We start from the raw sequence: 26,551 nt of genomic DNA on the forward strand, positions 1-26,551 counted from the left end.
TAAGGGCTGGGTGATGATGAATTCCTTTAATCTGACCTTATCTGGGAAGCATTTGATCTGCCCTTCCATTCTAAATGATAGCTTTGCTGGATAGAGTCATCTTGGATGTAGGTCCTTGCCTTTCATGACTTTGAATACTTCTTTCCAGCCCCTTCTTGCCTGCAAGGTTTCCTTTCAGAAATCAGCTGATAGTCCTATAGGAACTCCTTTGTAGGTAACCATCTCCTTTTCTCTGGCTGCTTTTAAGATTCTCTCCTCTTTCATCTTGGCTAATGTAATTATGATGTGCCTTGGTGTGTTCCTCCTTGGGTCCAACTTCTTTGGGACTCTCTGAGCTTCCTGGACTTCCTGAAAGTCTATGTCCTTTGCCAGATTGCGGAAGTTCTCCTTCAGTATTTTTTCAAGTTAAGTTTTCAACTTCTTGCTCTTCCCTTCTCCTTTTGGCACCCCTATGATTCAGACATTGGAATGTTTAAAGATGTCCTGGAGGTTCCTAAGCCTCTCATTTTTTTTTGAATTCTTGTTTCTTCATTCTGTTGTGGTTGAATGTTTATTTCTTTTCTGCAAATCGTTGATTTGAGTCCTGGTTTCCTTCCCGTCACTGTTGTTTCCCTGTAGATTTTTCTTTATTTCACATAATGCAACCTTCACTGTTGGCCGGGTCTTTTTTATGCTGTTGAAGTACCCAGTGAGCTCCTGGATCATCCTGATTACCAGTGTTTTGAACTGTGTATCTTGTAGGTTGGCTGTCTCTTCATTGCTTAGTTGTATTTTTTCTGGAGCTTTGATCTGTTCTTTCATTTGAGCCATTTCTTCTTCTTCTTTTTTTTTTTTTTTTTTTTTGTCTCAGTGATGTAGTAAGGGACAGAGCCTTAGGTGTTCACCAGGGCGGGGCAATCACTTCACTGTGTTGTGACGCTCTATGTGGGGGAGGGGTCCAAGAGGGAACAATGCCACTTGCTCCATTCTGTTGGATTTCAGTCACTTCACCTGCTATCCACAAGCAAACTGGGTCTTTCTGGCACTGATTCCCGGGTAGGTGGGTTTGTGTATGTTCTAGGACCCTGTGGGTCTCTCCAAAGGACTCTCTTGTGAGGCTGGGAGTTCCTTCCACTGCCTCCTCTACCCCCACAAGTGTTTTCTTTGTTTTTTTTAAATTTTATTTTAATCATTGTTCAAAGGTGTTTTCAATCAGAGGTTTGAGGCTTTATTTCCCCGCTGGGACCCTGGGTTGTGGGTCTGTCTGGATCCCCAGTTGTTCCTCCCAGTTTATCTGCATGGGAACGTGGGACCGCCTGGTCCTCTAGCCACCGCCTTGCCTCAAGTCCTCTCTGCTCAGTTGCCCGTCTCCGCCACTCCTACTGGTCTGGGTGAGTGTTTCTTCTTTAACTCCTTGGTTGTTGGACTTCCACACAGTTTGATTTTCTGTCAGTTCTGATTGTTTTTTTGTTATTAAATTGTTGTTGTCCTTATTTTGGTTGTGCAAGGAGGCACAGTGTGTCTACCTCCATCTTGGCCGGAAGTCCTCATTTGACACGTTTGATATTCTGGTTCACCTATGTGATTGTGTGAAGTAGAGGTCACTAGAGCTGATTTTGAAACACCTGGCTTATCTGAAAAAGCACCTATTCTTTCCTTCCTTTCCCAGCTGAGTCCTGTGAAAGACCTGTCTGCACTTGTTTCTCCATTTCCTTGCCTTTCAGTTACTTTGCAGCCTCTCCACATGTACACACACGTGCACATGCACACGCTTTCTGAGACCAGAGGTGGCTTCCTTGTATCCCGACCTGCTGGACAAATGGACGCCAACGAGGCCTCCTGGTGCCCGAGCTCTCCACAGCCCCTGACGGAACTGCACACGCCCCTGACCTTTGCCCTCTGGTGGCTCCTTCTCTATCTCTTGCTAACTCCAGTTTGACTTCCATTGTTAACAGTGGGTTTCCAGAGGGTATAATCTTTTTCTTCTAATTTTTTCATTATTTTACCTTTAATTTTGGTAAAATAGGACAAAAAACTCACCATCCAAGCCATTTTAGTGTACAATTCAGTAATGTTAAAAAATAGGTCTGGCTGGAGAAACTCATGTGTTCATCATGTTTAACCATGTTTACATGGTTGTGCAACCAATCCCTAGAACTCTCCATCTTGAAAAACTGAGAAGTTACACTGATTAAACAGCTCCCCCTGCCCCTAACCTCTGGTGACCACCCACCATCCTACTTCCTCTTTCGGTGACTTGATCACTCCAGATGTCTCCAGACACAAATGGAGTCACATGAGATGTGTTGTGTGTGCTTATTTCCCTTAGCACAAAGCCCTCAGGGCACATGCATGCTGTAGCCTATGCCCATGTCTGGAGGGCTCAATCTCAGATGCTTTCTCTTCTCCAAGCTCTCTGGGGTATCATATCATTTTCCAGACCTCACTGACCACCTATTAGGTTAGAACACATGGAACTATCAATATTTAACAGTTTTTAAAATTTTATTTTGAGAGCATGTTTATTAAAGCTGGGGACAGTGAAACAAAGGAAGGGCTCAGGGCAGAAGCAGCCACTAGAGAGCCCTAGGCGGGGTTGCTTGGGCTCACTAAAACATCAGTGAAAAGGGGGCCTTGAAGATAGGTTCAGGGGTTAGCCTGGGACGAGCTGCCACTTCCCATTGTGCCCTTGGTCGTAAGTCTCATGGGGCCCTGAGAAAAGGTAAAGATATACCGAGGAAGACGGGGTGGGCATGCTCCGGAGACAGCCCGAATACTGAAGTTTCTGACCTACCAAAATGGCAGTATTTCTCACTCAGATCTCATGCTTAAGGTCTCAACCTGCATATCCAACTGCCTCTCAAGCACCTCTACTTGGATATCTCACGGGCATGTTCAACTTAAGCTGAGAAAACCTGGTTACCCACCTGAATCTGGGTACCATCCTCACCTGTTCCCTTTCCAAGGCCCGGCAATTCTACATCCTAAATACATCTCGAATCCACCTGTTCCTACCTCCTCTGTTGCTCCCTGAGCCCGGCTCCTGTCTCCTCCAGCAGGAACCACTGCAGCAGCCACACTGCCGCTCCTTCCCACCACCCTTGCTCCCTACAGCAAACCATTCCCCACTTCGTAACCGGCGCTTAGACTGTCAATGGCTTCCCAGGGCTCTCAGAACAAAGGACCAAACCCTTAATGTGACCCACACGCCATGAATGGACACTTGCTCCCCTCCCCAGCATCACTGTGTCCCACATGGTACCCCCCCCACCCCCGGGAGGGCTCCCTTGATGCCTGCTCCCTCACAGTAGGGCATCTCCATAGCACCCGAGTTATCTCCCGTTCTAAAGCTGTCACACTTGTTACTTGCTCCATGCCTACCTTCTCTGTGGGCTCCAAGTTCCAAGGGAACTTGAGCAATGCCTCTTGTTTAACACCACACGTATAACACCTGGCATACGTTAGGAAACAGATCAACAAATATTTCTTGACTATATATAGATGTTTTAAGACCTGCAGCCTGTCCTAAGTGTGGGGGTTGAGAGACTTAGGGGTCAGCATATGGCAGAGGAAGCAGACCTGTTCTGTGCAAGAGGTGAGGCCAGAAGGGATGGGGTGAAGCAGAGGATGGCAGCACCCAGGGGGGTGCCGAGGGTGCTAGAGGCTAAAGGACCTGGCTGCCAGAATGGCATGCAGGTTTTAGTTTTAGTTCTTGGGTAAATAAGGGAAATGTGAGCTTGGGGTATAAAGTGAACTCCAAGTGTCGTTTATTCTGCTTAGCCCTGGTGGGAGAGCTTTAGATACTCTGGGTCACCCTCATATTTGGCCCAAATTGTCATGAGACACGTGCCAGGAGCCCCAGGGAAACTAGTCTCTGGACCCAACACAGAACTTGACCTCTTTCAGTGCTGGCTCTGTTGCTGCCTAGTGTGTGGCCCAGGAGAAATCACTTCATCTTTCTTTAAAAAAAGTTATTGGCTCATTTTAGAGAGGTGGGCAGAGAGAGAGAGAGAGAGAGAGGGAAATGTTGATTTGTTTTTCCACTTATTTATGCTCTCATTGGTTGGTTCTTTATGTGCCCTGACCAGGGATCAAACCCGCAACCTTGGCCTATCAAGATGTGGCTCTAATCCACTGAGCTACCCAGCTGGCACCCACTTCCTCTTACTGATCCCAATGTCCTCAGTTTTAAAATGGGGACGACAAAACTTGCACAACAGAGTTGTTGTGAGGATTAAAGCAGGTAATTATAGGTGAGAACACCCAGCCTGAGGCCTGGACAACAGCAGCCAGCAACCGGTAGATGCAGGATGACTGAGGGAACAGAGAGCTGCGTCTGAACTGAAGCCGGAGGGGGCAAGTCGAGCTGCCCACAAAGCAAACCCTCTGCTGAGGCGGAGCCCGTCAGCTGAAGGCACTGCTGAGCTCCTGGGTCGACACCCCAGCTCCATGCGCAAGGGGTCCGGCTGGGCTCAGCGCCTCGGTTCACGTCCTGTACCGGAAAAGCCCTCTACTCAGTACGCTCAGACCCAAAGGCAGGAGGAATTTTGGGGCCAGACAGAGCTAGAGACCCATGCTGACGGTGTTACTGATTGACACTGGGTCACATTAGCTGCATGTCCTTGAACAAGTCACACTGAGTCTCATCCTTTTTATTTGTGAAGTAGGAAAACCATGCTTATTTATAAGAATGCTGTGGGGATTAAATTATAATGTATATTCAATATCAAAGGGGCACATGATGCCCCTACTCTTCTGCCTTGGTTTTCATGAAAGATTTGAGCCGACCTTTAAAGCAAATGCCTTAAGCAAGAAAAACAAACGAACCAAGGCTCCACTTCCAAGACTACGTGTGTGATTCAGGCAAACGGGAGAGGGTGGGTACAGAAGGGAGGCTCTGGCTGGAGATAAAGAACACAACGGACACACGTTAAGATAAGCAGCCCGAACACGGCAGTGCCCAGGTCCGGCCAGTGGACAGGAGGTGATGAGGAATGACCAGGGCAGGGCCCCAGCAGAAAGGGTCAGCTACAGGAGACCCTGGCCACGCCAGTGGGGCGCTACGCTGTTCCTATCAGTCACAGGCCAAAACAAGAAGATGTCGTGAAGCAGGGCTCCAAGGAACTTGGTTCTGAGGTTGGTACGAGACCGGTCCTATTAAAGGGGAAGGCACTGCCTGTGTGTGGGAACGGTACGCAAATACCGGCCATCCCTTTCCAGTTTTGAAGAGGTTTGTACAGCAAGTCCTTTGTCCTTCCACGGCATTGGGGGAGCAATCCCTGGCACCCTGCTCCAGGACTCTCCGCCCTGCTCACATAGCCACTGCTTCGAGTCCTGTCAGCACTGCCCAAGGTCGGCAGGTCGGCCTGTGCTGTGTGGTTGCTTTCGGGTTTGGAGGGTTGTTAGAGAGCTGTGTCCCCTCCCCTTGCCCACAGGCGGTCTGGAATATCTAAGACAGCTGTGTGCTCACCTGTCCACGTCAGCAGGAAGAGCACAGATGACTCTGGAAAGTGGCTTCCCTGAGGCCAAGATGTTGGCACCTGGGTGCCTCGGGGGCCCCAGGAGTTGACTCTCTGGTGGTGGATCTGCATGGTCTGGGGAGGAAGCTCCAAGGACCAACATGCATGCTCACACAGGCTCCTGAGACAGGAGCTGTGTCCGTCTGGGTCACTACCGCACCTCGGTGAGGAGACGCAGTAGGCGCTCCATAAACACTGACTGGCTGAACGGAACAACAACCTCGCCTCACTGCCCCTCGCCGTAGGCAGTGAGAAGTCATTCTGGTGGGGCGGGCTCCTCCCTTTCTGTGAACCCTCTCCTGTTGAGTGAGTAGGCTGAGGCCAGGGGAGGAGTTGATACTCGAGTCCCAATGTTCTCCTCTCCGACACTGTCCCAGGAGCACAGGCAGGCCTGGCCGCTGGAAGAGGAGAGGCCCTGAGGACACTCTGAAATCTGGCAGAAGCTGAGGAGGCCTTCGCAAAAGGAATGGGGATGGCAGGGAGTTTAAATCAAAGGTTGCAAACTGGTGGCCCTGGTCCAAATCTCACAGGGTTTCACATTTTAAAAAATTAGTTGCACATTTGAAAATAAGGAGAATTCTTATTCAAATCTGGCTTCTAGATTCTCTAGACAAATGGACAGATATGGTAGCAAGTGGCGAGAGCTGGCCAGGAGACGCCACAGCCTTCAGCTGACCACACCCCCTCCAGGCCCTTCCCCTTCTTTGGACTTCCTACCTGGCTCTGCAGGCCTTTCAGTTCACCCCGTCAGACACCAGGAGACATTGGGAGGAGAGGTGTTGCCTTGGTGGTCTGGCCCCGACCCAGCCACAGGTGTGAGCTGGGCCCCCCAGGCTCCCTTACCTGCCGAGTCGGTGACAGCAGGATCTGCCAGCCGCCCGTAGTGTGCCATGAGCTTGAGCTTGGTCTCCTGTTTCCTGTGTTTCTTGCCCACGTAGTGTTGCTGAGCCATGACAGGGTCGTTGAAAGTTGCGTGGCAGAGGCTGCAGAACTTGTCTGGGTCTCTCACCTCTCTGCTCTGGTGCGAGGAGGCCAAGGAGGAGGCCACGAGGAGAGGGTTCATAAGGCGTTTCGACAGAGCTGCGGTGAGAGCCCAACAGAAGCAGTGAGAAGACAGAAGGTGCTGGGCTCTCAAGCACGCAGAATGCAGATGGAGGCCGTCACTAGGTAACCACACCTGCATGCGTGGCCCTGCTGCTGGGGACCGCAAGGTGACAGTTGCAGAGATGGGGGCTGCTACTTGTTCAACCGCTGTAACTGCTTTGGGCACGTGGGTCCTGCTTTCTCAGAGACCGAGGAAGTTCAGCACTTTTGCTATCAAGTTGCCAAATGACAACAGACTAGAGAGGGTGCACGCTCGCAGTCTTGCTGTCCTTCAGAATTCCCCGGGACTTCCCAGTTCAGGCGTTTGATTCCCATCCTCACAGCACCCCAGGCAGAGAGCTGGGGGCCGACGTGCAGATGGAGAAATGGAGCAACTACACTGGGGGGCCTTTTAGGCTACAGTGCCTTCAAGGCTGGGGTGGGAATGAGAACAGGGTGACATGACATTCAGTTACATGCTTTGTTCTCAGAACTGCTCCATGAACAAGGCATTGTTTTCCTACATTACAGAGAACCACTGAGGCTCACAGGTGAAATGACCTGCCCAAGACCACCCAGCTGGCAAGTGGAGCCTAGGTCTGCGTGACCCTCAAAACCACGCCCTCTTTGCCCTGCCAGGCTGCAGTGTGCGGCAAGGAGACCTGAAGGCACAGTTCTGGCTTTGGTCAGCGAGCTCCATTCACCAGATCCTGGTATGGGCATGTGTGAGACTCCCGTGGGTCAGCAGGCGTCTTTCCCCATGCTGACTGGGGGTGTGCTGCTGTCTCATAAAGTGGATGCCGTGAACTCACTGTTGAGGCCACGTGGCTGGAAGGGTGTGGGTCTAGTAACTACTGCTTTAAAAATGCGACGCAGAGGCCCCACCTAGGGTGGGGGAGGAGTGGGGTCAGCAGCCCCCCCAGGTGGCTCAGGTGCGCCTTCATCCTGGTGCCACTTTGATGGGGGAAGCTGGGAGGGTTTTTAGCAAGCCGGAAGGAACTTGCTGGCTTCTGCACTGATTTTCCGGTACAGGGATCTCAACTCTTCTGGCCATTGTCTCAGCAAATCACTCCAAAAGTAAATGTGCATGTTGCAGAATATTTAATAATGAGAAAAATATGCAGCACGTGGTGGTGAGTTAAAAAGAAGAGGTTATACAGAAATATGTTTCTTATGTCCTCAGTTCTGTAAACCACCACAAAAAAACAAGATGGTGATGTATGGGCAAAAGACCAAAAGCACAGATATAGTAAGAGGGTGCTTTTCAGTATTTTCCAACTTTTCTACAACAAATGCAGATTTCTGATGTAGAAAAGAGAGAACAGTTGACGTGAAGGTCACTCTAACAGAAGCTGAGGAGCAGCATCGGGGTGAAGGGTGGGTCCCGGGAGAGGAGCCACTTGGGGAACAGCCAGTAACCGTGAGAGCTGCGGGAGCTGCCTCTCAGTAAACAGCCTGAAGTGCGGGAAGGCGCTCAGAAGGGATGTTTGCTACAGAGTTACTTACAAACACCCGAAACGGGAGGGCAGAAACATTAGAGGAACGGTTAACTGTGATATGATGAGATCATTTATACTCATTGAAAATGTTTATGAAAAAGTTTTCAATAACATGAGGGAAACACAAATGTATTAAAATGAAGAGTATAAAAGAAAGTTAGACACACAACATGATTCTATCGTTGTGAGAAAATACATACACAATTTTCATGCGTGTACTGGTATTTTGAAATGTCACCAAAATATTAACAGTATTTTTCTCCTGGTGGTAGAATTTGGGTGAAATTTTACTTTCCTTTGTTCTTTTGCATTGTTTGAACTAGAATTTTTCATGATGAGTATGCATCGTTTTTAGAAAAACAGTAAGATTATTTGAAGTATTTATGTTTGTATGTACATATACATGGGTTCAATCTAGACACAAATAAAACAGACACACACACAGGTATACACGCACACACTAACAGAAGATTACAGAAGACACAGTACTACAAAATGCTAACAGTGGTTACCTCTGAATGGTAAAATTATGGGTACTTTTTCTTGTCATTTATCGATATTTCCCATATTCTCTACAACATGCTTATTTTCATATTAAAAATGCGTAATTCCAGAAATGTAGCTATAAACTCATGTGATAACAGGAAATGTGAATAAACTACAAAATCAAAAGGAAAGCTGAATGTGGGCACGGTGGCCACACCTATGTAAACACACACACACACACACACACACACACACACACACACAGCAGAGGCGGAAAGTGGGTGTGGGAATAACCTTGTAAGTATGAAAAGGTTACATCTTTGGGACCAGGCACATTCCAGGGCATTTTCCCACTTGTGGAAAGACAAGTCCATTTAAAGATATGTGAGCAACTTTATAAAGTTCCCTTCTTCAGCTGGTTTCTCGGCCTAATGTTTAACCCTTCAGGTACTGTGAACGGCACCAGGAGCAAGGCCAAGCACTGGCTCCAGGCGGCGAATGCCTGACCAACTACTGCACCGGACTGGGGGATTCCACTCGCTGGCTACTTTCACGATGGGGATTATACTAACAACAGCAGCTGTCATTTCCTGGGCACCTGCTGTGTCCTAGGCTCTTCCTACATCTATCATTTCATCCTCACGACCTATGAAGGGGAAAGCATTATCGACATTTTACAGGTGAGGAAACCCAGGCATGAAGGAGCCAGGCCACAGGGGTGGCAAATGGCAGCCCCGGGGTTTAAGCCTGGGCGCCCGGGGCTTTGCAGTCCACGTTCCACTGTTTCGTCCCATGAATGACCAGATTTGGGTGCGGTGAGGGTAAAGTTGTAAGTGATTTTTTAAATTTGTCTTCAAAGTCTTCCAAAACATTATTGTCTTGTTTTCATAATACAGTAATGTAAAAGAGGATAGTAAGTATTACAGATAGTATAGGCTATTTCTTGGTCCAAAAGGGAGAGAAGCAAAAATGACAAAGAAAAAATAAAGGTAAAAGAACTTTCATTTCTAACTGCCATTAGCAGACGTTAAAAATCCCAGAAAGTCAGGAGTTAATGAGAGAAAGCGTGGGCCCCCCGGGGGTGACAAGACAAAGGGCTACTTCAGAGAGAAGTCACTTCACTGGCAGTGAAAGGATGCCCAGCAGGTGCAAACACAGCTTGCTGGGCAGCGGTGGCTGCACTGAAGTGTTCGGCTTTGAAAGGCAAGTCCCTGTCTTGAGGAGAAGAGGCCACTTTGAGGATTAGAGTGAGTAGGGCATAACCTGAGCACACAAAAAAGACAAGGTTTCGGCTTTCAACTAGGAACACAGGATAACAAGGGCAGCCGGGTGCTGGGAGGGAGAACTTGGAGCAGGAGAGGCAGGCGGTGGCAGGCCTGGAGGATTCTGGCACTCCCAGTCATAGTATTAGTCAGAGCAGGAGCTCAGGGCTAACAGTGTCTGCAGAGAGACACTGACGGGACCAAAGAAACAAGGTTAGGTGGGCACAGCTCTGAGGCTGCATTTCAACGAGGCTGTGCCTACTTTTATATTTGCAAGGGCTCTCAAAAGCAGTTCAACCGCTCCAAGTCTGTGGCCCCAGCGGGCATTTCTGGAGCACCTGGCTGTGGCGCCCTGAGGATGGGAGGGGTCCCAATATAGCACTACTCAGGAAAACCAGTACCTTCCACCTTAGTGGATTGCTGCTTCAGCTTTAAGTTCTTTGCGTGGGTCTTCCCCAGGTAGTGCGACTGGGCCACGACAGGGGAGGAAAAGGTCATGCTACAGGTGGGGCAGCACTGGTTCTTGTCTTTGCTTCTGCTGCTCTTCTGGTTGGGAGAAAGAACACAGGTCTGGTCATGTCACTGCCCGGCCAGAACACCTTCCATGGCTCCCCACTGCCCGCGGGAGATGGGCACGCAAGGCCCCCTGTGCACACTGCCCCAACCTACCTTTCTGGATTCTCTTCCAGCTAATTCATCCCAGGCTCTACTCACCAGTCCCCACCTGATGCTCTGTGGCTTTCTTGCTTTGCTCGGGCCATTCTTGTTGCCTAGGGTGATCTTTCTTTCTTTCCTGCCTGACATATGTCTGCTTAGCCTTCAAGGCCCAGATTAGATATCACCTCTTCTGGGAGACTTTTAGTCAAGAAAATCATTCGGTAAACAATTATTAAGCCACTTCCTGAGGATTCCCAGGAGAATTTTGTTCCTCCTCTGTACTCCCAGAGTGCGTGAAACAGACCTCTCTAGCGTGCTACCTGTCACCCTAAACTGACAGCGTCAGAGCTCCACGTTTGGGCAGGGCCTGTCTGGCTTATCTCCGTTCCCTCTCCTAGCACCCTGCTGGAGTCTGGCACTCAGCGGACGTTCAGGGTTTGGTGAGCAGCAGACCCCTGGGTTTTACTTGTTGATATGATTATCAGGAAACAAGACAAAGTTTTAAAGCTCGGCACTATCGACATTTGGGGCTGCATAACTGTTATTCTTTATTAGGAGGTGGGGAGGAGCCTGTGATCTTATTTGAACTACTGGATCACCCTGGGTTGAAGGAACAGAAGTACCATGAGGTGAAGGGACTTGCCCCGGGTCACAGCGTTAATCCCGACTTCATGGACTCTGGATTGTAGGAGAAGGGCAGACAGGGGTTCAGTCTAGAGAACTGGGGAAGGGAAGAGCATGGCCCTTCCAGACCCGTAGCCACTGTAATGGGAGGCACAGTTTATCAACTACTGAATATCTACTAGGAATTAAAAATTGCCCTGGCTGGCAAAGCTCAGTGGATTGAGCTCTGGCTGTGAACCAAGGCATCGCAGGTTCGATTCCCAGTCAGGGCACATGCCTGGGTTGCGGGCCAGGTCCCCAGTGGGGGCCGCATGAGAGGCAACCACACAATGATGTTTCTCTCTCTCTTTCTCTCTCCCTTCCAGTCTCTAAAAATAAATAAATAAAATATTAAAAAAAAAAAGAAAAAAAAAATTACCTCAGGACACCCTGAAGAGGTAGAATTACTATCTCCATTTTATGGGTGGAGTGCACAGAGGTTAAGTGATTCACCCAAAGTCACCCACCCAGGAAGCTGCTGAGTAGCACTAGGCCCCAGTCTGCTGACTTCTCATCCCAAAATATCTGCATGGCATCCCACGGAATAAAAGACATGGCACCCCTGAAGGATCAGGGCTGTTTCAGTATGATTCCCACACTGTGCAGTATCTCTATGCCAGAAAGCAAATGTGTTCACACCTCAATTAGAGCAGGCACCTGGAAAGCTGTTCCTTCCACTTGTTTACTCCAAACATTCATGGGTGAACTTGGCTCTTCTTCCTGCTCAAGAAAGCAAGCAGCCTGGCTCTCTTCCACTTTGTGTCCTGGAGTAGTGAATGGCTAGCTTCTTGACCCACTCTAGCAAACCACAGGGGGGTAATGCCCAGCAATGGCTACATTTCCTGAGGTCCTACTATGTGCCAGGCTCTGGGTTGGGTGCTTTTTCCAAAAGTCCCTCACCTTAGTTTGGATAATCCTAAGACATAGCTGATGCTAGCTAGCATCCTTGTCTTCCTCAAGGAAGAAATAAGGCTCAGAGAGGTGACAAGACCTGCCCGAGTCCCGGCAGGGCTGGGACCGGAGGCCGAGGCAGCCTGCCTGAAAGCCCATGCTCTTTCACCGCGTCTCCCCGCCTGCTGGCTGCGCCAGGAAGCGAGCGTCCAACATGGCAGCTGGATTACCTGATCTGAGTCTAGCTTCTTCGTCTCCCCCTTTAATGTCTCCATTCCATGGATTGCTAGGTATCTCTTCACTTTGTTGGCATGTTTTTTGCTCTGCAAGAACCCAGGAAAAAGATCAAAGATAGCCAAATGCTATTTCATATCTAAAGCACTCAAAAATACTAGATTTCCACCTGATTCACTCTCACAAAACGTTTGGGCAGGAGAGGGTGTGGGAAGAAACCCAGTCTATTGAGTTCCTGCTCTGTTCAAGGCACTTTGCATGCTGTCAAATCAAATTCTCACAACAGTCTATGAGAACACTGTCATCATCTCTATCTTACAGACGAGGAAACAGAGGCTGAAGAGGGTGTGGTTTCTTGCCCAAGATGAGTGGCAGAGCTATGAGTCAACCTCTGGTCTATTTAAAGCCAGAGTGCAGACTTTCTACTACACGAGCTACAAGGAAAGATACACGTATAATGACCCCGATTTGGATGTGAGAAATGAGACTTGGAAAAATTAAGTCAGTCTTCAATACAGTCAATATGCGTGGAGGCAACGCCTGTGCAAGCCAGGGAGAGGTGGGGGCTTGGAGCTGGGTCTGGCGAGCAGGGCCGTTCTAAAGGTGCCATGGCGTACCTGGTAATGAGCCAGCTTCTGGGACTCCGAAATAAGCAGGGCGCAGCACACCTTGCACTGTGTGCTGGTGAAGAGACACTGGTTCTTCTGGATCATGTGCTCCACTGCAGAGAGGAAAACAAAACCTCTGAGTCAAAAATCGGCTTTCGTGTCTCCGAACTCTGCCTCGAACGCAAGCGCGGAGCAATGCAATGCCACACTGGTCTACACTTTGGGAGAACTCGGCCACTCTTCCCTTGCTGCACTCACACCACCTACACCACTGCCTACTTTATAATGTCACATAAGCCAACTTTATTTACTAAATAAACTGCTTACAAAATTTTAACTGAGATATAATTGAATATAAGATTATATTAGTTTCAGGTGCACGATATGATGATTCAACATTTGTGTAATCGCAAAATGGTTGCCACAATAGGTCCAGCCAACACCAGGCACCGCAGCATTACAATTATTTCTTGTTATGAGAACTTTTGGGATCTACTCTCTTAGAGATTGTTTTAAAAACTGATTTTAGAGACAGGAAAGAAGAGGTGGGGGGAGAGAAAGAGGGAGGGAGTGATTTATTGTTCCACTTATTGATGTACTCAATGGTTGTTTCTTGTATGTGCCCTGACCAGGGATCGAACCCACAACCTTGGTGTACTGAATGATGCTCTGACCAACTGAGCTACCTTGTCAGGGCAGCAACTTTCAAATATGCAATACAGAGTTCGTAACTACAGTTACCATGTGTACAAGTAAATTCTTTAAAAAAGGAATCTTTAGATCACAAACTTAAATATAATAGATCGATGAAAATGAAACAATTCTAGCCAGATGCTGGCACCAGTGGCTTAGAGTTCCCCCTGAAAAGAGCCATGAGAGCGAGCCCTGGCTGGCGTAGCTCAGTGGATTGAGCGCGGGCTGTGAACCAAAGTGTCGCAGGTTCGATTCCCAGCCAGGGTACATGCCTGGGTTGCAGACCATGACCCCCAGCAACCACACATTGATGTTTCTCTCTCTCTCTCTATCTCCCTCCCTTCCCTCTCTAAAAATAAATAAATAAAATCTTAAAAAAAAAAAAAAAAAAAAAAGAGCCATGAGAGCAGCAACTGGGAAGAGAGGTTTTTAAGACAGGGTGTTCCCACCTGAGACTTCTTCCCTGATAGAACTGGAAGGACTGATGGACTTGGAAGGGGAATAATTTCCTCACTGTTCTTTTAAATTAAAAATTTTGTTATAATAATACATTCTGGCCCTGGCTGGTGTGGCTCGGTGGATTGAGCTCCGGCCTGTGAACCAAAGGGTTGCTGGTTCAATTCCCAGTCAGGGCACATGCCTGGGTTGCAGGCCACCACATATTGATGTTTCTCTCCCTCCCTTTCTCTCTCCCTTCCCCCCTAAAATAAATAAAATCTTTAAAAATAATAATAGTACTTTCTGTATCTTTTTACTATTTGTGGAACATTTTTGGTGGAATTAAAAATAGAGCAACCTCCTGGCTGGTGTATCTCAGTGGACTGACCGCGGGCTGCGAACCAAAGTGTCGCAGGTTCAATTCCCAGCCAGGGTGCATGCCTGGGTTGCAGGCCATGACCCCCAGCAACTGCACATTGATGTTTCTCTCTCTCTCTTTCTCCCCCCATTCCCTCTCTAAAAATAAATAAAATAAAATCTTTAAAAAAAATAGAGCAACCTTTGCCCTGGCCGGGCAGCTCAGTTGGTTAGAGTGTTGTCCTGATAAGCTAAGGTTGTGTATTTGATCCTTGGTTAGGGCACATATAAGAATCAACCAATGAATGTATAAACAAGTGGAACAACAAATTGATGGCTGTCTCTCTCTCCAATATCAATAAACAGAAATTAAAAAAAAATAGATGAGTGGATAAAACAACTATGGGACATTTACACAACAGAATACTACTTGGCTGTAAAAAAGAAAATTTTACCCTTTGCAACAGTATGAATGGACCTGGAGAATATTATGCAAAGTGACATAAGTCAGTCAGAGAAAGACCAACACCATATGACTTCACACAAATGTGGAATGTAATGAACAGACTGAACTAACAAGAAAAATGGGGACAGACTCATAGATGGAGAGCAGGATGACAGCTAGTGGGGTGGGGAGGTTAGAGAGTGGAGGGGATTGAGCAGAAAGGAAAAAGGACTCATGGACATGGACAACAATGTGATGATTGCTGGGGGGAGGGAGGTATACGGGGACTAAATGGTAATGAAAAAAAATACAATAAAGATTTAAAAAAAGCGGTTTTCAAATTTGCTCCACTAAAGATAATAACATTTTTCTTTTTATTCTAAAATATTTTTAAAAACTGATTTTAGAGAGAGAGAGGAAGGGACAGAAAGAGAAAGAAACACTGATTTGTTGTTCCACTTATTTATGCATTCACTGGTTGCTTCTTGTATGTGCCCTGACCAGGGACTGAACACACAATCTTGGTGGATTGGGATGATACTCTAACCAATTGAGCCACCCAGCCAGGGCCAATAACATTTTCTTTTTATTTATTTATGTTTGATTGTTTGTTTATTTATTTTAAAGAGAGAGAGAGAAATATCAATGTGTGGTTGCCTGTCGAGCATCCCCCACAGGGGACCTGGCCCACAACCCAGGCATGTGCTCTGACTGGAAATCAAACCAGCATCCACTGAGCCATACCAGCCAGGGCACATTTTCTTATTATTTAAATTTATATTGGTATAGTAGCACACACAAAATTGGTCAGAAAATTGTATTGGGGTTTAATTATTAAAAGACTAGAACATTCTTTTTGTATGAAAAGAATTTGAGTTTCCGTTTATTATGGGAACATTAAATTTAAAAACTGGTTTTCTTTTAAATGAATCAGAAGATGTGAAAAGACATTTTAGAGGATAAGTATCAGAAGATGGTGCCAATGAGAAAGGTAATTAATCCTACTCTTACATAGTAAGCACAAAATATTATCTAATACCAGCTAAATGTTCATAGTGGAAAACCATGGTTAGGAACTTGGGCCCCCTGGGCATCCTGACTTGGGTTCAAATCCTGCTTCTGTTACTTACTAGCTCTGTGATTTTGCAGAAATTACTTAACCTCCATCCCAGTTTTGTTTTGTTTTTCTGGTATAAAATGGGAGGGCTGGTAACATGCATCTCAAGGAATGGTTTCTCCTACGGTTTTCCACATAAATCACTCAGCACAGCGCCTCATCTATTCTGTGCTCAATTTCAATGTTACTGTCAAATTATATTCTGGGCCCCGTGGTTCTGAGCAAATTAGTTATTTCCTATACTGCACCTATGATATTTCTTAATCTAAAACTAAATAACTTAAAACTTTTCTCACTATTCTTTTTTGTTAAAGATTTTATTTATTTACTTTTAGGGAGAGGAGAAGGTAGGGAGAAAGAGAGGGAGAGAAACATCAATCAGTTGCCTCTTACATGCCCCCAAACACAGATCTGGCCCACAACCCAGGCATGTGCCCTGACCTGGAATCAGACTGGTGACCTTTTGGTTTGTGGAATGACACCCAACCCACTGAACCACAGTAGTCAGGGCTTTCTCACTATTCTCACTCTGACTTTGAAACGTATGAAATCACCTAACATATTACACAAGCTCCACTGTAGGAATTCATGGGATTACCTTGTTCTTAATTGTTGGGTGTTGAGAACAAATCTTGCCTTTTGGGAAGGGAGTGAAACCTCGCCCAGGGCAGGAGTCCCACTGTAGCACTGATAGCCGGAGGCAGGGTAGAGTCCAGATCACTGAGGGGCGGCAAGCCCACGTTTTTTACTGTCCACTCTGGACCAAAGAGTGGTCCAGATGTCTTGCAGGGAGGCTCTTGGTAGACAGTTTTGATGTAACTCTTTTTACTTCACTAGATCTAAAACTTATCTATGCTTTTGGGCAGAAGGACTCTTGACTGGCTGTATTCTGTCTCTTGGGGTCTCTTGTTTATTTCCTCATTTTTCTCCTACAGTGCTTGAGGGAAATTCATAGCATTACAGGCCTACCTCAAGAATTAAGAAACATCTCAAATAAACAATCTAACCTTACACCTAAAGGAACTAGAAAAAGAACAAAGCCCAAAGTGAGTGGAAAGAAGGAAATAATGCAGATCAAGCAGAAATAAGTGAAATAGAATCTAAAAAACAAAACAAAACAAACCAATACAAAAGATTGATGAAACCAAGAGATGGTTCTTTGAAAGGATAAACAAGATTGCTAAATATTTAGCCGGACTCATGAAGGAAAATTAGAGACGACCCAAATAAGTCAAATTAGAAATGAAAAGAGGAGTTACAACTGCCCTGGCTGGAGCGGTTCAGTGGACTGAGTGCCGGCCTGCAAACCAAAAGGTAGCCTGCTCCATTCCCAGTCAGGGCACAGGCCTGGATTGTGGGCCAGGTCCCCAGTTGGGGTGTGCAAGAGGCAACCAACTGATGTTTCTCTTGCGCATTGATGCTTCTCTCCCTCTCTTTCTCCCACCCTTCCCTCTAAAAATAAATAAAGTAAATTTAAAAATCTTAAAAAAAAAAGAGAAGTAACAACTGACACCGTAGAATACAAAGGATTTTAAGAAAGTAATACAGACACATATGCCAACAAAATGGACAATCTGGAAGAAACCAATAAATGCCTAGAAACATACAATCTCCCAAAACTAAATCAAGAAGAGAAAATCTGAACAGACCAATTACATTTTACAAAATTGAAGCAATAATAATAATAATAATAATAATAATAATAATACTCCCAAGAAACAAAAGACCTGAACCAGATGGCTTTACAAGTAATTTTTACCAAACACTCAAAGAAAAAATTACATCTGTCCTTCTCAAATTATTTCAAAAGAGTCGGGAAGAGGGAAGATTCCCTTGCTCATTCGACAAGGTCAGCATTAAACTAATTCCAAAGCCAGCTATTCAAAGGAAGACAAATTTAGGCCGATATTCCTGATGAACACAGATGCAAAAATCCTCAACAAAGTATTAGCAAACTGAATTCAGCAATACATTAAAATGACCACACACCATAATAAAGTGAGGACTAATTCCTCACATGCAAGGTTGGTACAATATACACAAAGTAATTAACATGGTATCCCACATAAACAAATAAAGGTTAAGAAAATCATACAATCATCAATAGATGCACAAAAAGCATTTGACAAAATCGAGCACCCACTTATGACAAAAACTCGCAGCAAAGTGGGACTACAGAGGACCACAGAGTATACACCCCAACATAATGAAGGACATATGAAGGCCATAATGAAAACAAACACACAGCTAATACCACACTCAACAGGGAAAAACTAAAAGCACTTCCCTTAAAACCAGGAAGAAGACAGAGATGTCCACTTTTGCCATTCTTACCCAACATAGTACTGGAAGTTCTAGCCACAGCAATCAGACAGAAAGAAGTAAAAGGCATAAATTGGAAAGGAAAAAGTAAAACTGTCATTATTTGCAGATGACATGATACTACATATAAAGAACACTAAAGAATCTACCAAAAAACTACTAAACTGATAAATGAATTCAGCAATGTAGCAGGATACAAAATATGCAGAAATCAATTGCATTTTATATACAAATAACAACCTTTCTGAAAGGGAAATGAAGAAAAAAATCCTACTTACAATTGCATCCAAAAAAATAAGGGGTAGCCTGGGGAGGGGGCCAGGTCTGCACCCAGCAGCATGGCCCAGTTGCTCATTTCTGCTGGGGCTGGGGACACCTGAGGTGTGTCCTGCATGTTAATCCACTCCTTGTGAGTCCCAGACCTGCTCCCAGTCAGGCTCCACCCGGTCCCTGGCAGAGCTGGGCCTGGGCTTCTGTGCAGAGGCCAGTGGCAGGTGGCCTGGGCAGCCTGCGTGGGCCTGAGGTGGGGGCTCCTCTCCCCACCGTGCCTCAGTTTCCCAAACAGGAAGACAATCCCATGCACGACACTGGATGCTGCCTCTGCCTGGGCCATGTTCACACCTAACCTGTCCGAAGTGCTTGTGTGGAGGCCCAGGGTGTCACCTGTGGGCTGGCCTGACATCCTCTTTGATTGGTGGGGAGACTGAGTCACAGAGTGTAGGATGTGTCCAAGATGCTGTGGTAACCAGCAGAGTGTGGATGTAAGCCCAAGTCCTTTGAAAGGGAGAAAAGGCCCTGGCTGGTGTGGCATAAATAAAATCTTCTTTAAAAAGCAGGGGAGAAAGTCATGTCCCTGGAGTGCACAGGTACGAGCTCCTCCGAGCAGCATAAAAACTCCTAGCTGGTGGCTTCTTATTCACGTGGTCATTCTTGACACCCAAGTAAATTCATACAACTTGAGGGATGTGGGGCCTGACTCCTGAGCACCCCCCATGGCCAGGGGCTCCCTGTACCAACTTTGAACTGAGAGGTTTCATGTCCCACACAGCAACCAGAGTGATCGTAAGGCAAATACCAGACCAATCACTTTCCTGCTTAAATCCTTATCAACTAAGAATGTCCAAATCTATAGAGATTTTAAAAAAGATTTTATTTATTTATTTTTACAGAGAGGGGAAGGGAGAAAGAGAAGGAGTGAAACATGGATATGTGAGAGATACATCAATTGGTTGCCTCTGGCACACCCCCAAACGGGGACCTGGCCCACAACCCAGGTGTGTGTCCTAACTGGGAATTGAACCAGCAACCTTTCAGTTTGTAGGTCGGCACTCAGTCCACTGAGCCACACCAGTCAAGGCCAAATTGGTAGATAATTTTTATAAAAATTGATTTGAGCCAAACAGAGGATAGACCTAGAAGCAGGATTTCAACAAACGAGATAACTGTTTCCAAGACAATGATAGTCTGCAGCTTCTATTACAGCATGTGGAATTAAGGAGGGAACCTAAGGAAGATTTCATGAAAGTGGGAGGAAGCAAGGTCTGGATCAGAGTACAGGATAGTTAAGAATCTGTGCTCTCTTGAGAGTGATTTTGCTTTAGAAGGAGGGGTCTGGTCTGAAAAGGATGGTCAGGTACTAGAAGGAAGGGCCTGAAATGAGGCATTTCAAAGATGGGTTAATCTAGATGCAAGGAAACGATGAACAGGGCTTGCCCAAGACAGATAAACCTTTTACCAAAGAAGTTATATGTCTGGGGTGTGACCACCCATCATGACCTGCCTAGTTGACAATTTATGATCACCCTGTGAGGTTAGTGTACAAAGAAGCCCTTTTTCATCCACATCCTCCATGCTGACTCCGGACTTAGATTGAAGTTGGTCCCTCACCACAGCCCTCCTGCACTGGCTCCCTCAACTGATCTGGGAGCCTTTCCACCTTGCTCTCTAGTTGCAGGAGCTTCCTGGTGTGTGCCAAGAGCCTGACCTTGAATTTCTCAGTGGCTCATACTTCCCATCTCTGCTGAAATTACCTCCTCCTAGAGGCTGAGGAGTTTATTTGCACAATAAAGTTTGAGGAGCACTGCTATAAAATAAATTATAAGATACTGAAGAAAGAAATGGAAGAACATACAAATAACTAGGAGCATATATCATGCTCACAAATGGGAAAAATTAACATCATTAAAGTGTCTAAACTATCCCAAGCAATCTACAGATTCAACCCAATTCCTATCAAAATGCCAATGGTGTATTTGACAGAACTAGAACAAATAGTCAAAATATTTATATGGAACCACAAAAGACTCCTAATAGCTACAGCAATCATGAGAAAGAAAAACAAGGTTGAAGGTATCACATTACATGACATCAAAGTATAATACAAGGCTATAGTAATTAAAACAGCATGGTACGGGCATAAAAACAGCCACAGATCAGTGGAACAGACTAGAGAGTCAAAAATAAACCTACACTTATATGATCAGTTAATACTTTCCAAAGAAGGCAAGAACATACAATGGAGTAAAGACAGTTTATTCAATAAATGGTGTTGGAAAAATCAGACAGATACATGCAAAAGAAACTAGACCACCTACTGACACCATATAAACAATAAACTAAAATTGGTTAAAGACTTAAATGTAAGGCTTGAAACCATAAAATTCCTAAAAGAAACCATCGGCAGTAAAATCTCTGACATTTCTTTTAGCAATATTTTTTTCTGATACATCTCGAGCAAGAAAAACAAAAGAAAAAGTAAACAAAAGGGACTGCATCAAACTAAAATGTTTTTGCACCACAAAGAAAACCATTAACAAAATGAAAAGACAACCCACTGAATGAGAGAACATATTCACCAATGATACAACTGATAAGGGGTTAATATCCAGAATTTAGGGACTTCTGGCCAAGATGGAGGCATAGGTAGACACACTGTGCCTCATACCACCAAGGTAGGCACAACAACAACTTAGAAACAGAATAGCAACCAGAACTGAGAGAAAATTGATCCGAATGTAAGTCGGACAACCAAGGAGTTAAAATAGACATGTTCACCCAGACTGGTAGGAGGGGTGGAGTTGGGCAGCCGGCTTGGGTCATGGCACCAAGAGCAGAGAGCTTTGGGACTGGGCGTGTAAGGCATCCGGAGCCCACAAGACTGCAGTGGGCGGATCCTGAGCTTGCAAGCAGCAGCTTGCAGACCCTGGCTGAGGGGTGGCAACCGGCAGACCCAGCAAGGCGGCGATTGTGAAGCAAGGCACTCCACACAACCCAGGATCCCAGTGCTGGGAAATAGAGCCTCGGGGCACTGATTGAAAACACCTATGGGGGTTGAGGCGCGGGGAGAGACTCCCAACCTCACAGGTCCTTGGAAAGTCCCATGGGGCGCACAAGCCCACCCACATGGGAATTGGCACCAGAGGGGCCCAGTTTGCTCGGGGGAAGCAGCGGAAGGGGCTGAGGTCCAACAGAGAGCGGAGCAAGTGCCATTGTCCCCTCTTGGACTCCGCCCCCACATACAACGTCACAATCCAGCAACCGGGGTGCCCCGCCCCGGTGAACACCTAAGGCTCTGCCCCTCATACGTAACAGGTGAGACCAGGCCAAAGGTGGGGGGGAAGATGGCTCAAACAGAATTGAAAGCCTCACAATCAGTACTTTTAAGCGACGGAGAGATAGCCAACCTATCAGATGAACAGTTCAAAGCACTGATGATCAGGATGCTCACAGAATTGGTTGATTTTGGTTGCAAATTAGATGAAAAAATGAAGGCTACCATAAGTGAAATGAAGAAAAATGCACACGGAACCAACAGTGACGGAATGAAAGCTGGGTCTTACATCAATGGAGTGGACCAGAATGAAGAAAAAAACATACAACTAGAAAAGAATAAAGAAATAAGAAGTAAAAAAAATGAGGAAAGGCTTAGGAACCTCCAGGACATCTTTAAATGTTCCAACATCCGAATTATAGGGGTACCAGAAGGAGAACAGGAAGAGCAACAAATGGAAAACTTATCTGAACAAATAATAAAGAACTTCCCCATTCTGACAAAGGAAATAGACTTCCAGGAAGTCCAGGAAGCTCAGAGAGTCCCAAAGAAGTTGGACCCAAGGAGGAACACACCAAGACACATCATAATTACATGAGCCAAGGTAAATATAAAAGAGAATCCTAGAAGCAGCAAGAGATAAGGAGACAGTAAGCTACAAAGGAGTTCCCATAATACCATCAGCTGATTCTCAAAAGAGACCTTAGAGGCAAGAAGGGGCTAGAAAGAAGTATTCCAAGTCATGAAAGGCAAGGACCTACATTCCAAATTGCTCTATCCAGCAAAGCTTTCATTTAAAATGGAAGGGCAGATCAAGTGCTTCTCAGATAAGGTCAAGTTCAAGGAGTTCATCATCGCCAAGCCCTTATTATATGAAATGTTAAAGGGACTTATCTAAGAAAAAGAAGATAAAAAACATGTATAGTAAAATGACAGCAAACTCACAATTATTAACGACCACACCTAAAACGAAAACAAATTAAGCAAACAACTAGAATAGGAACAGAACCACAGAAATGGAGATCACATGGAGGGTTAGCAACGGGAGTGGGAGGAGGAGAGAGGGGGGAAAAGGTACAGAGAATAAGTAGCATAGATGGTAGGTAGAAAATAGACACGGGGAGGGCAAGAATAGTATGGGAAATGTAGAAGCTAAAGAACTTATGACACTTGGACATGAACTAAAGGGGAGGAATGTGGGTGGGAGAGGGTGTGCAGGGTGGAGGGGAATGAAGGGGGGCAAATGGGACAACTGTAATAGCATAATCAATAAAATATATTTAAAAAATATCCAGAATTTACAAAGAACTCATACAACTTAACAGCACTCCCCCCCCCCCCCGCCCTCAATAATCCAATTATAAAATGGGCAAGGACCTGAATAAACACTTTTCCAAAGAGGACAAACAGATGGCCAATAATAGGCATATGAAAAGAACTCAAAATCACTAATCATCGGAGAAATGCAAATTAAAACCACAAGGAGATATCATCTCACACCTGTGAGAATGGCTGTTATCAATAAATCAGCAAACAGCAAGTGTTGGCGAGGATGTGGAGAAAGGGGACATATAAATATTGCAGAAGGGCAAGGAAATGAACGGGGCTGTAAGTGACACTGTACCTTCATACACACGTAAAGAGACAGTTCCCTCTTCAGTGCACAGTTGCTCTGTTCCATGTCCCCTGAAGACAAAGGTAACCTTCCTTTTTGTGCACCCCTGCCTCTTAAACATTCCTCTTTACTGAACCCATTGCATTATAATAAAACTGCTTTGGTGCTGCTTCCTGGACTCAACTACAAGCCCTACCCAGGGCAAGAGCAGTCTTTTCCTCATCTCTGACACACAACCAGTCTTGGGAATAGAGCAGGCATCCGTGAATGTTTGTCCAATCAATGAAAGGAAAATTGAGGGGAGAGGGGAGGGGTGGGTGGGCAACTTTGTACCAAAGTAGTTTGAAAGTATGAGGGAGAGTGGGCATCTGTAGTAATTTAGGAATCAGGCTAGACTAGTTTTTAAACTGGAGAAGTATATATACAAGGTCTGTCCAGAAGGTATCCAGCCATGTAATATGAAAAATAGAGACATTTATTGAAGAAGATACAAAAAACATCGTACATAGGACAATGACGCCTCAGTCTCCTTCAATGTAGGCACCTTAGGACCTCACACAGTTCCCTCAATTGCCATCAGCTGTCCTGTTGTATTTTCTTGAATCTCATCAATGTTGTGAAATCCATGCCCTTTCAAAGGTGATTTTAATTTTGGGAAAAAACAGAAGTCACAGGGTTCCAAATCTGGGCCGTAGAGGGGCTGAGTCACCTGGGTGATTTGATGTTTTGCCGAAAAACCTCTGCAGGAGATGTGATGCATGAGCGTGTGTATTCTCCTGATGAAGCTGCCAATTACCAGTTGCCCATAGCTCCAGCCTTCTGAATAATCCTAATACTTTCCACAGAGGAATGTTCAAGCTTAATGCAAAACTTGATGCAGCATGGTTGCTGTACTCAGTCATTTTGAATTCGAGATCCACACAGTCCACATAATCACCCAATGGGTCTATCGCCCCCACTGACTAGTACAGTGAAGTCATCATTGTTCACCCATGAGCATTCCAGTCCACTCCCCTCGGTGGCAAGGTTACATCGATATCCCACAAACTGATGTCCTTGTATTAATAATGGCTGGGCTTTTTCTGGACAGACCTTGTATGTCAGGGTATACAAGGTCTGTGTACCACCCCAAACTGAAACATATAGTCCTTGGATGTGGTTAAAAATTCCACTTTACCCCAGGGCAATCAGTTCACAGTTCACAGGCAACATATTAAACTTTCCAAGGTTAGTCTGCTCAGCAAGCACACCAACTATTGGAAACCTGATGGCCCTGCAGATTACCGGCCAGGATCAGCACAGAAGCCCAGATAGTTGGTGCACCTTTGGGTAGAGTTGAGCAGCTAGTTCTCCCAAGGACTGGTCAGGGCAGTTTGGGCCATCTCCTCTATCTCCGCCTTACCCACTGTCAGGTAAAATGTAGAGCAAGCTTGGAAGCTTGCTTCTCAGGCAAGAGGCCCCCATCTCAGAAAAGGGTAGAGACCAGACAACTGGAAACAGGGGTAAGCCAGGGCTCCACCACCAAGGCCCTGCCACCAAGGCCAGGCAAAAGGCCCTCTAGAGCGCTTGAAGTGTGGGGCATGAGAGACGGGAGGATGGAGACACCAGGGGTGGCGGAGCCTGGAGACTGGGACGACAGAGAGTCAGGAGGAAATGCTGAGGGAGCTACGAATCTGGCGGGGGAGGTTCTGTGGGTGTAACAGAAGGCCTGGAGAGGGATTACGGTCCACAAATTTGGGAGGAGCTGCGCTCTGGTGGGTTAGGAAAGCGGGGCAGAAACACGCGCGGCCCTGAGCGTGAGAAGGCCCTTGACCACTTGCACACGGGGTCCCGATTCCCCGCGTGCCGCGGCCTCGATTTTCAGGAACTGGCCCGCGGTGCCCGGGCCTGATGGGGTGCACGAGTCCGGGAGTCCCCGAGTGCGTCACGCAAAAAGGCGGCCCGGGAGCCAGGGGGTGTGACCGTAGATCTGGCGGCTGGCCAGTGCTCTCCTCCCGCGCTCCCGCCACTCCCCGCGCAACGCACAAGTGGGCGAGAGGCTCCCTTCCTCCGAGACCCTCCCCCCGGACTCACCTTCTTCCCTCCCCACTGGTTGGGCCCCAGAAACGGCTTCCCACAGGTGGCACGCCCTCTCGCGGTCGAATCGCAGCCCGTCCGGTTCCCGGCCCTCCCGCTCCTCCGAGCTTCTGTAGGGCCGGCCCCCTCCGCCGTCCTTGGCCTCCACCGTTCCCAACGCGGGATATTCCATCTTTCCCGCAAGCCCAAGCCCACGGAGAGTCGCTCTTGAACCTTGGTCTCGCGAGATGTGGTTGGGAGGGTGACTTTGCCTGGCTAGCAAATCTCGCGAGGTTGGGAGCCGCAGACTGTGCTGCGCGGTGCCGGGGCTGGCGGTTCTTTTGCCTGGTGGCTGCTGGGGTGCACGGATGGTCCGCTGTAGATTCAGTAGTTGGGCGGCAGGTTCCTAGCAGTCCCCTCCCTTCTGGACGGGCTCGTGCAGTCCTTGGCTCTGGGTTCGCACTTGGCTCACGGTCAGCCTTTGACACTTCTCATTTCGTTCTCGTTGAAGGCTGTGTGATGTGGGAATATTTTCCCTATCTCACTGGTAGGGCAATTGAGACCCAGAGCCTTGAAGTGACGTCTTCAAGAGCTCACCGCTGCCCTGACCGGTGTGCCTTACTTGGTTGGGCGTCTTCCACACAGCGAAAGGTTGCCTGTTGGATTCCTGGTCAGGGCACATGCCTGGGTTGCAGGTTTGGTCCCTGGTTCAGGCGTGATGCTTCTTGCATCAACATTTCTCTCCCTGTCTTCCTCCCTTCCCCTCCCTCTTCAAGTACATAACTAAAATTTTAAGAGGAAAAAAAGTTCACTACTAGTAAGTTAGTGGAAAAGCAGAACTCCATCTCCATAACTAAATAGGTACCATTTGCGTTCCAGCTGCTAATCCCCACCCCAGACCTCTCTGAATTCCTTTCTGATGTACGTGTCAATTCTGTAATTCTATTGGAGCCACCCTCTCTTGCCAAAGTTATTATTATAGAGTCTGCTGGTCCCTTCCTTTGCCCTTCAGGTATTCCCAGCACAGCAGCCCAGTGATCCTCTTGAAACAAGCCATATTATGACACCCTGGTGTTCA

The 26,551-nt window shown here is 46.7% G+C and overlaps 1 protein-coding gene across 2 annotated transcripts in view; it reads right to left on the reverse strand.

The window, feature by feature from the left end:
* ZNF346 (zinc finger protein 346) overlaps positions 1-25,706 on the reverse strand; it is a 32,722-nt gene extending 7,016 nt beyond the window's left edge. The window contains exons 1-6 of one of the 2 annotated variants that reach the window (XM_045826749.1): positions 25,492-25,706; positions 12,891-12,994; positions 12,270-12,362; positions 11,788-11,868; positions 10,230-10,374; positions 6,342-6,578 (exon numbers count right to left, since the gene is read on the reverse strand). In XM_045826749.1, the coding sequence (XP_045682705.1) occupies positions 6,342-6,578; positions 10,230-10,374; positions 11,788-11,868; positions 12,270-12,362; positions 12,891-12,994; positions 25,492-25,666 (835 nt within the window). In that variant the 5' untranslated portion in view covers positions 25,667-25,706. The remainder of the gene's footprint in view (positions 1-6,341; positions 6,579-10,229; positions 10,375-11,787; positions 11,869-12,269; positions 12,363-12,890; positions 12,995-25,491) is intronic. The other variant, XM_045826750.1, reaches the window with a different exon arrangement.
* Between the last annotated feature and the right edge of the window lie 845 nt (positions 25,707-26,551).

This window comes from Phyllostomus hastatus, unplaced genomic scaffold (assembly GCF_019186645.2).
Source record: "Phyllostomus hastatus isolate PE091 unplaced genomic scaffold, TTU_PhHast_1.1 phas_contig_150, whole genome shotgun sequence".
Classification (NCBI taxonomy): Eukaryota; Metazoa; Chordata; class Mammalia; order Chiroptera; family Phyllostomidae; genus Phyllostomus; species Phyllostomus hastatus.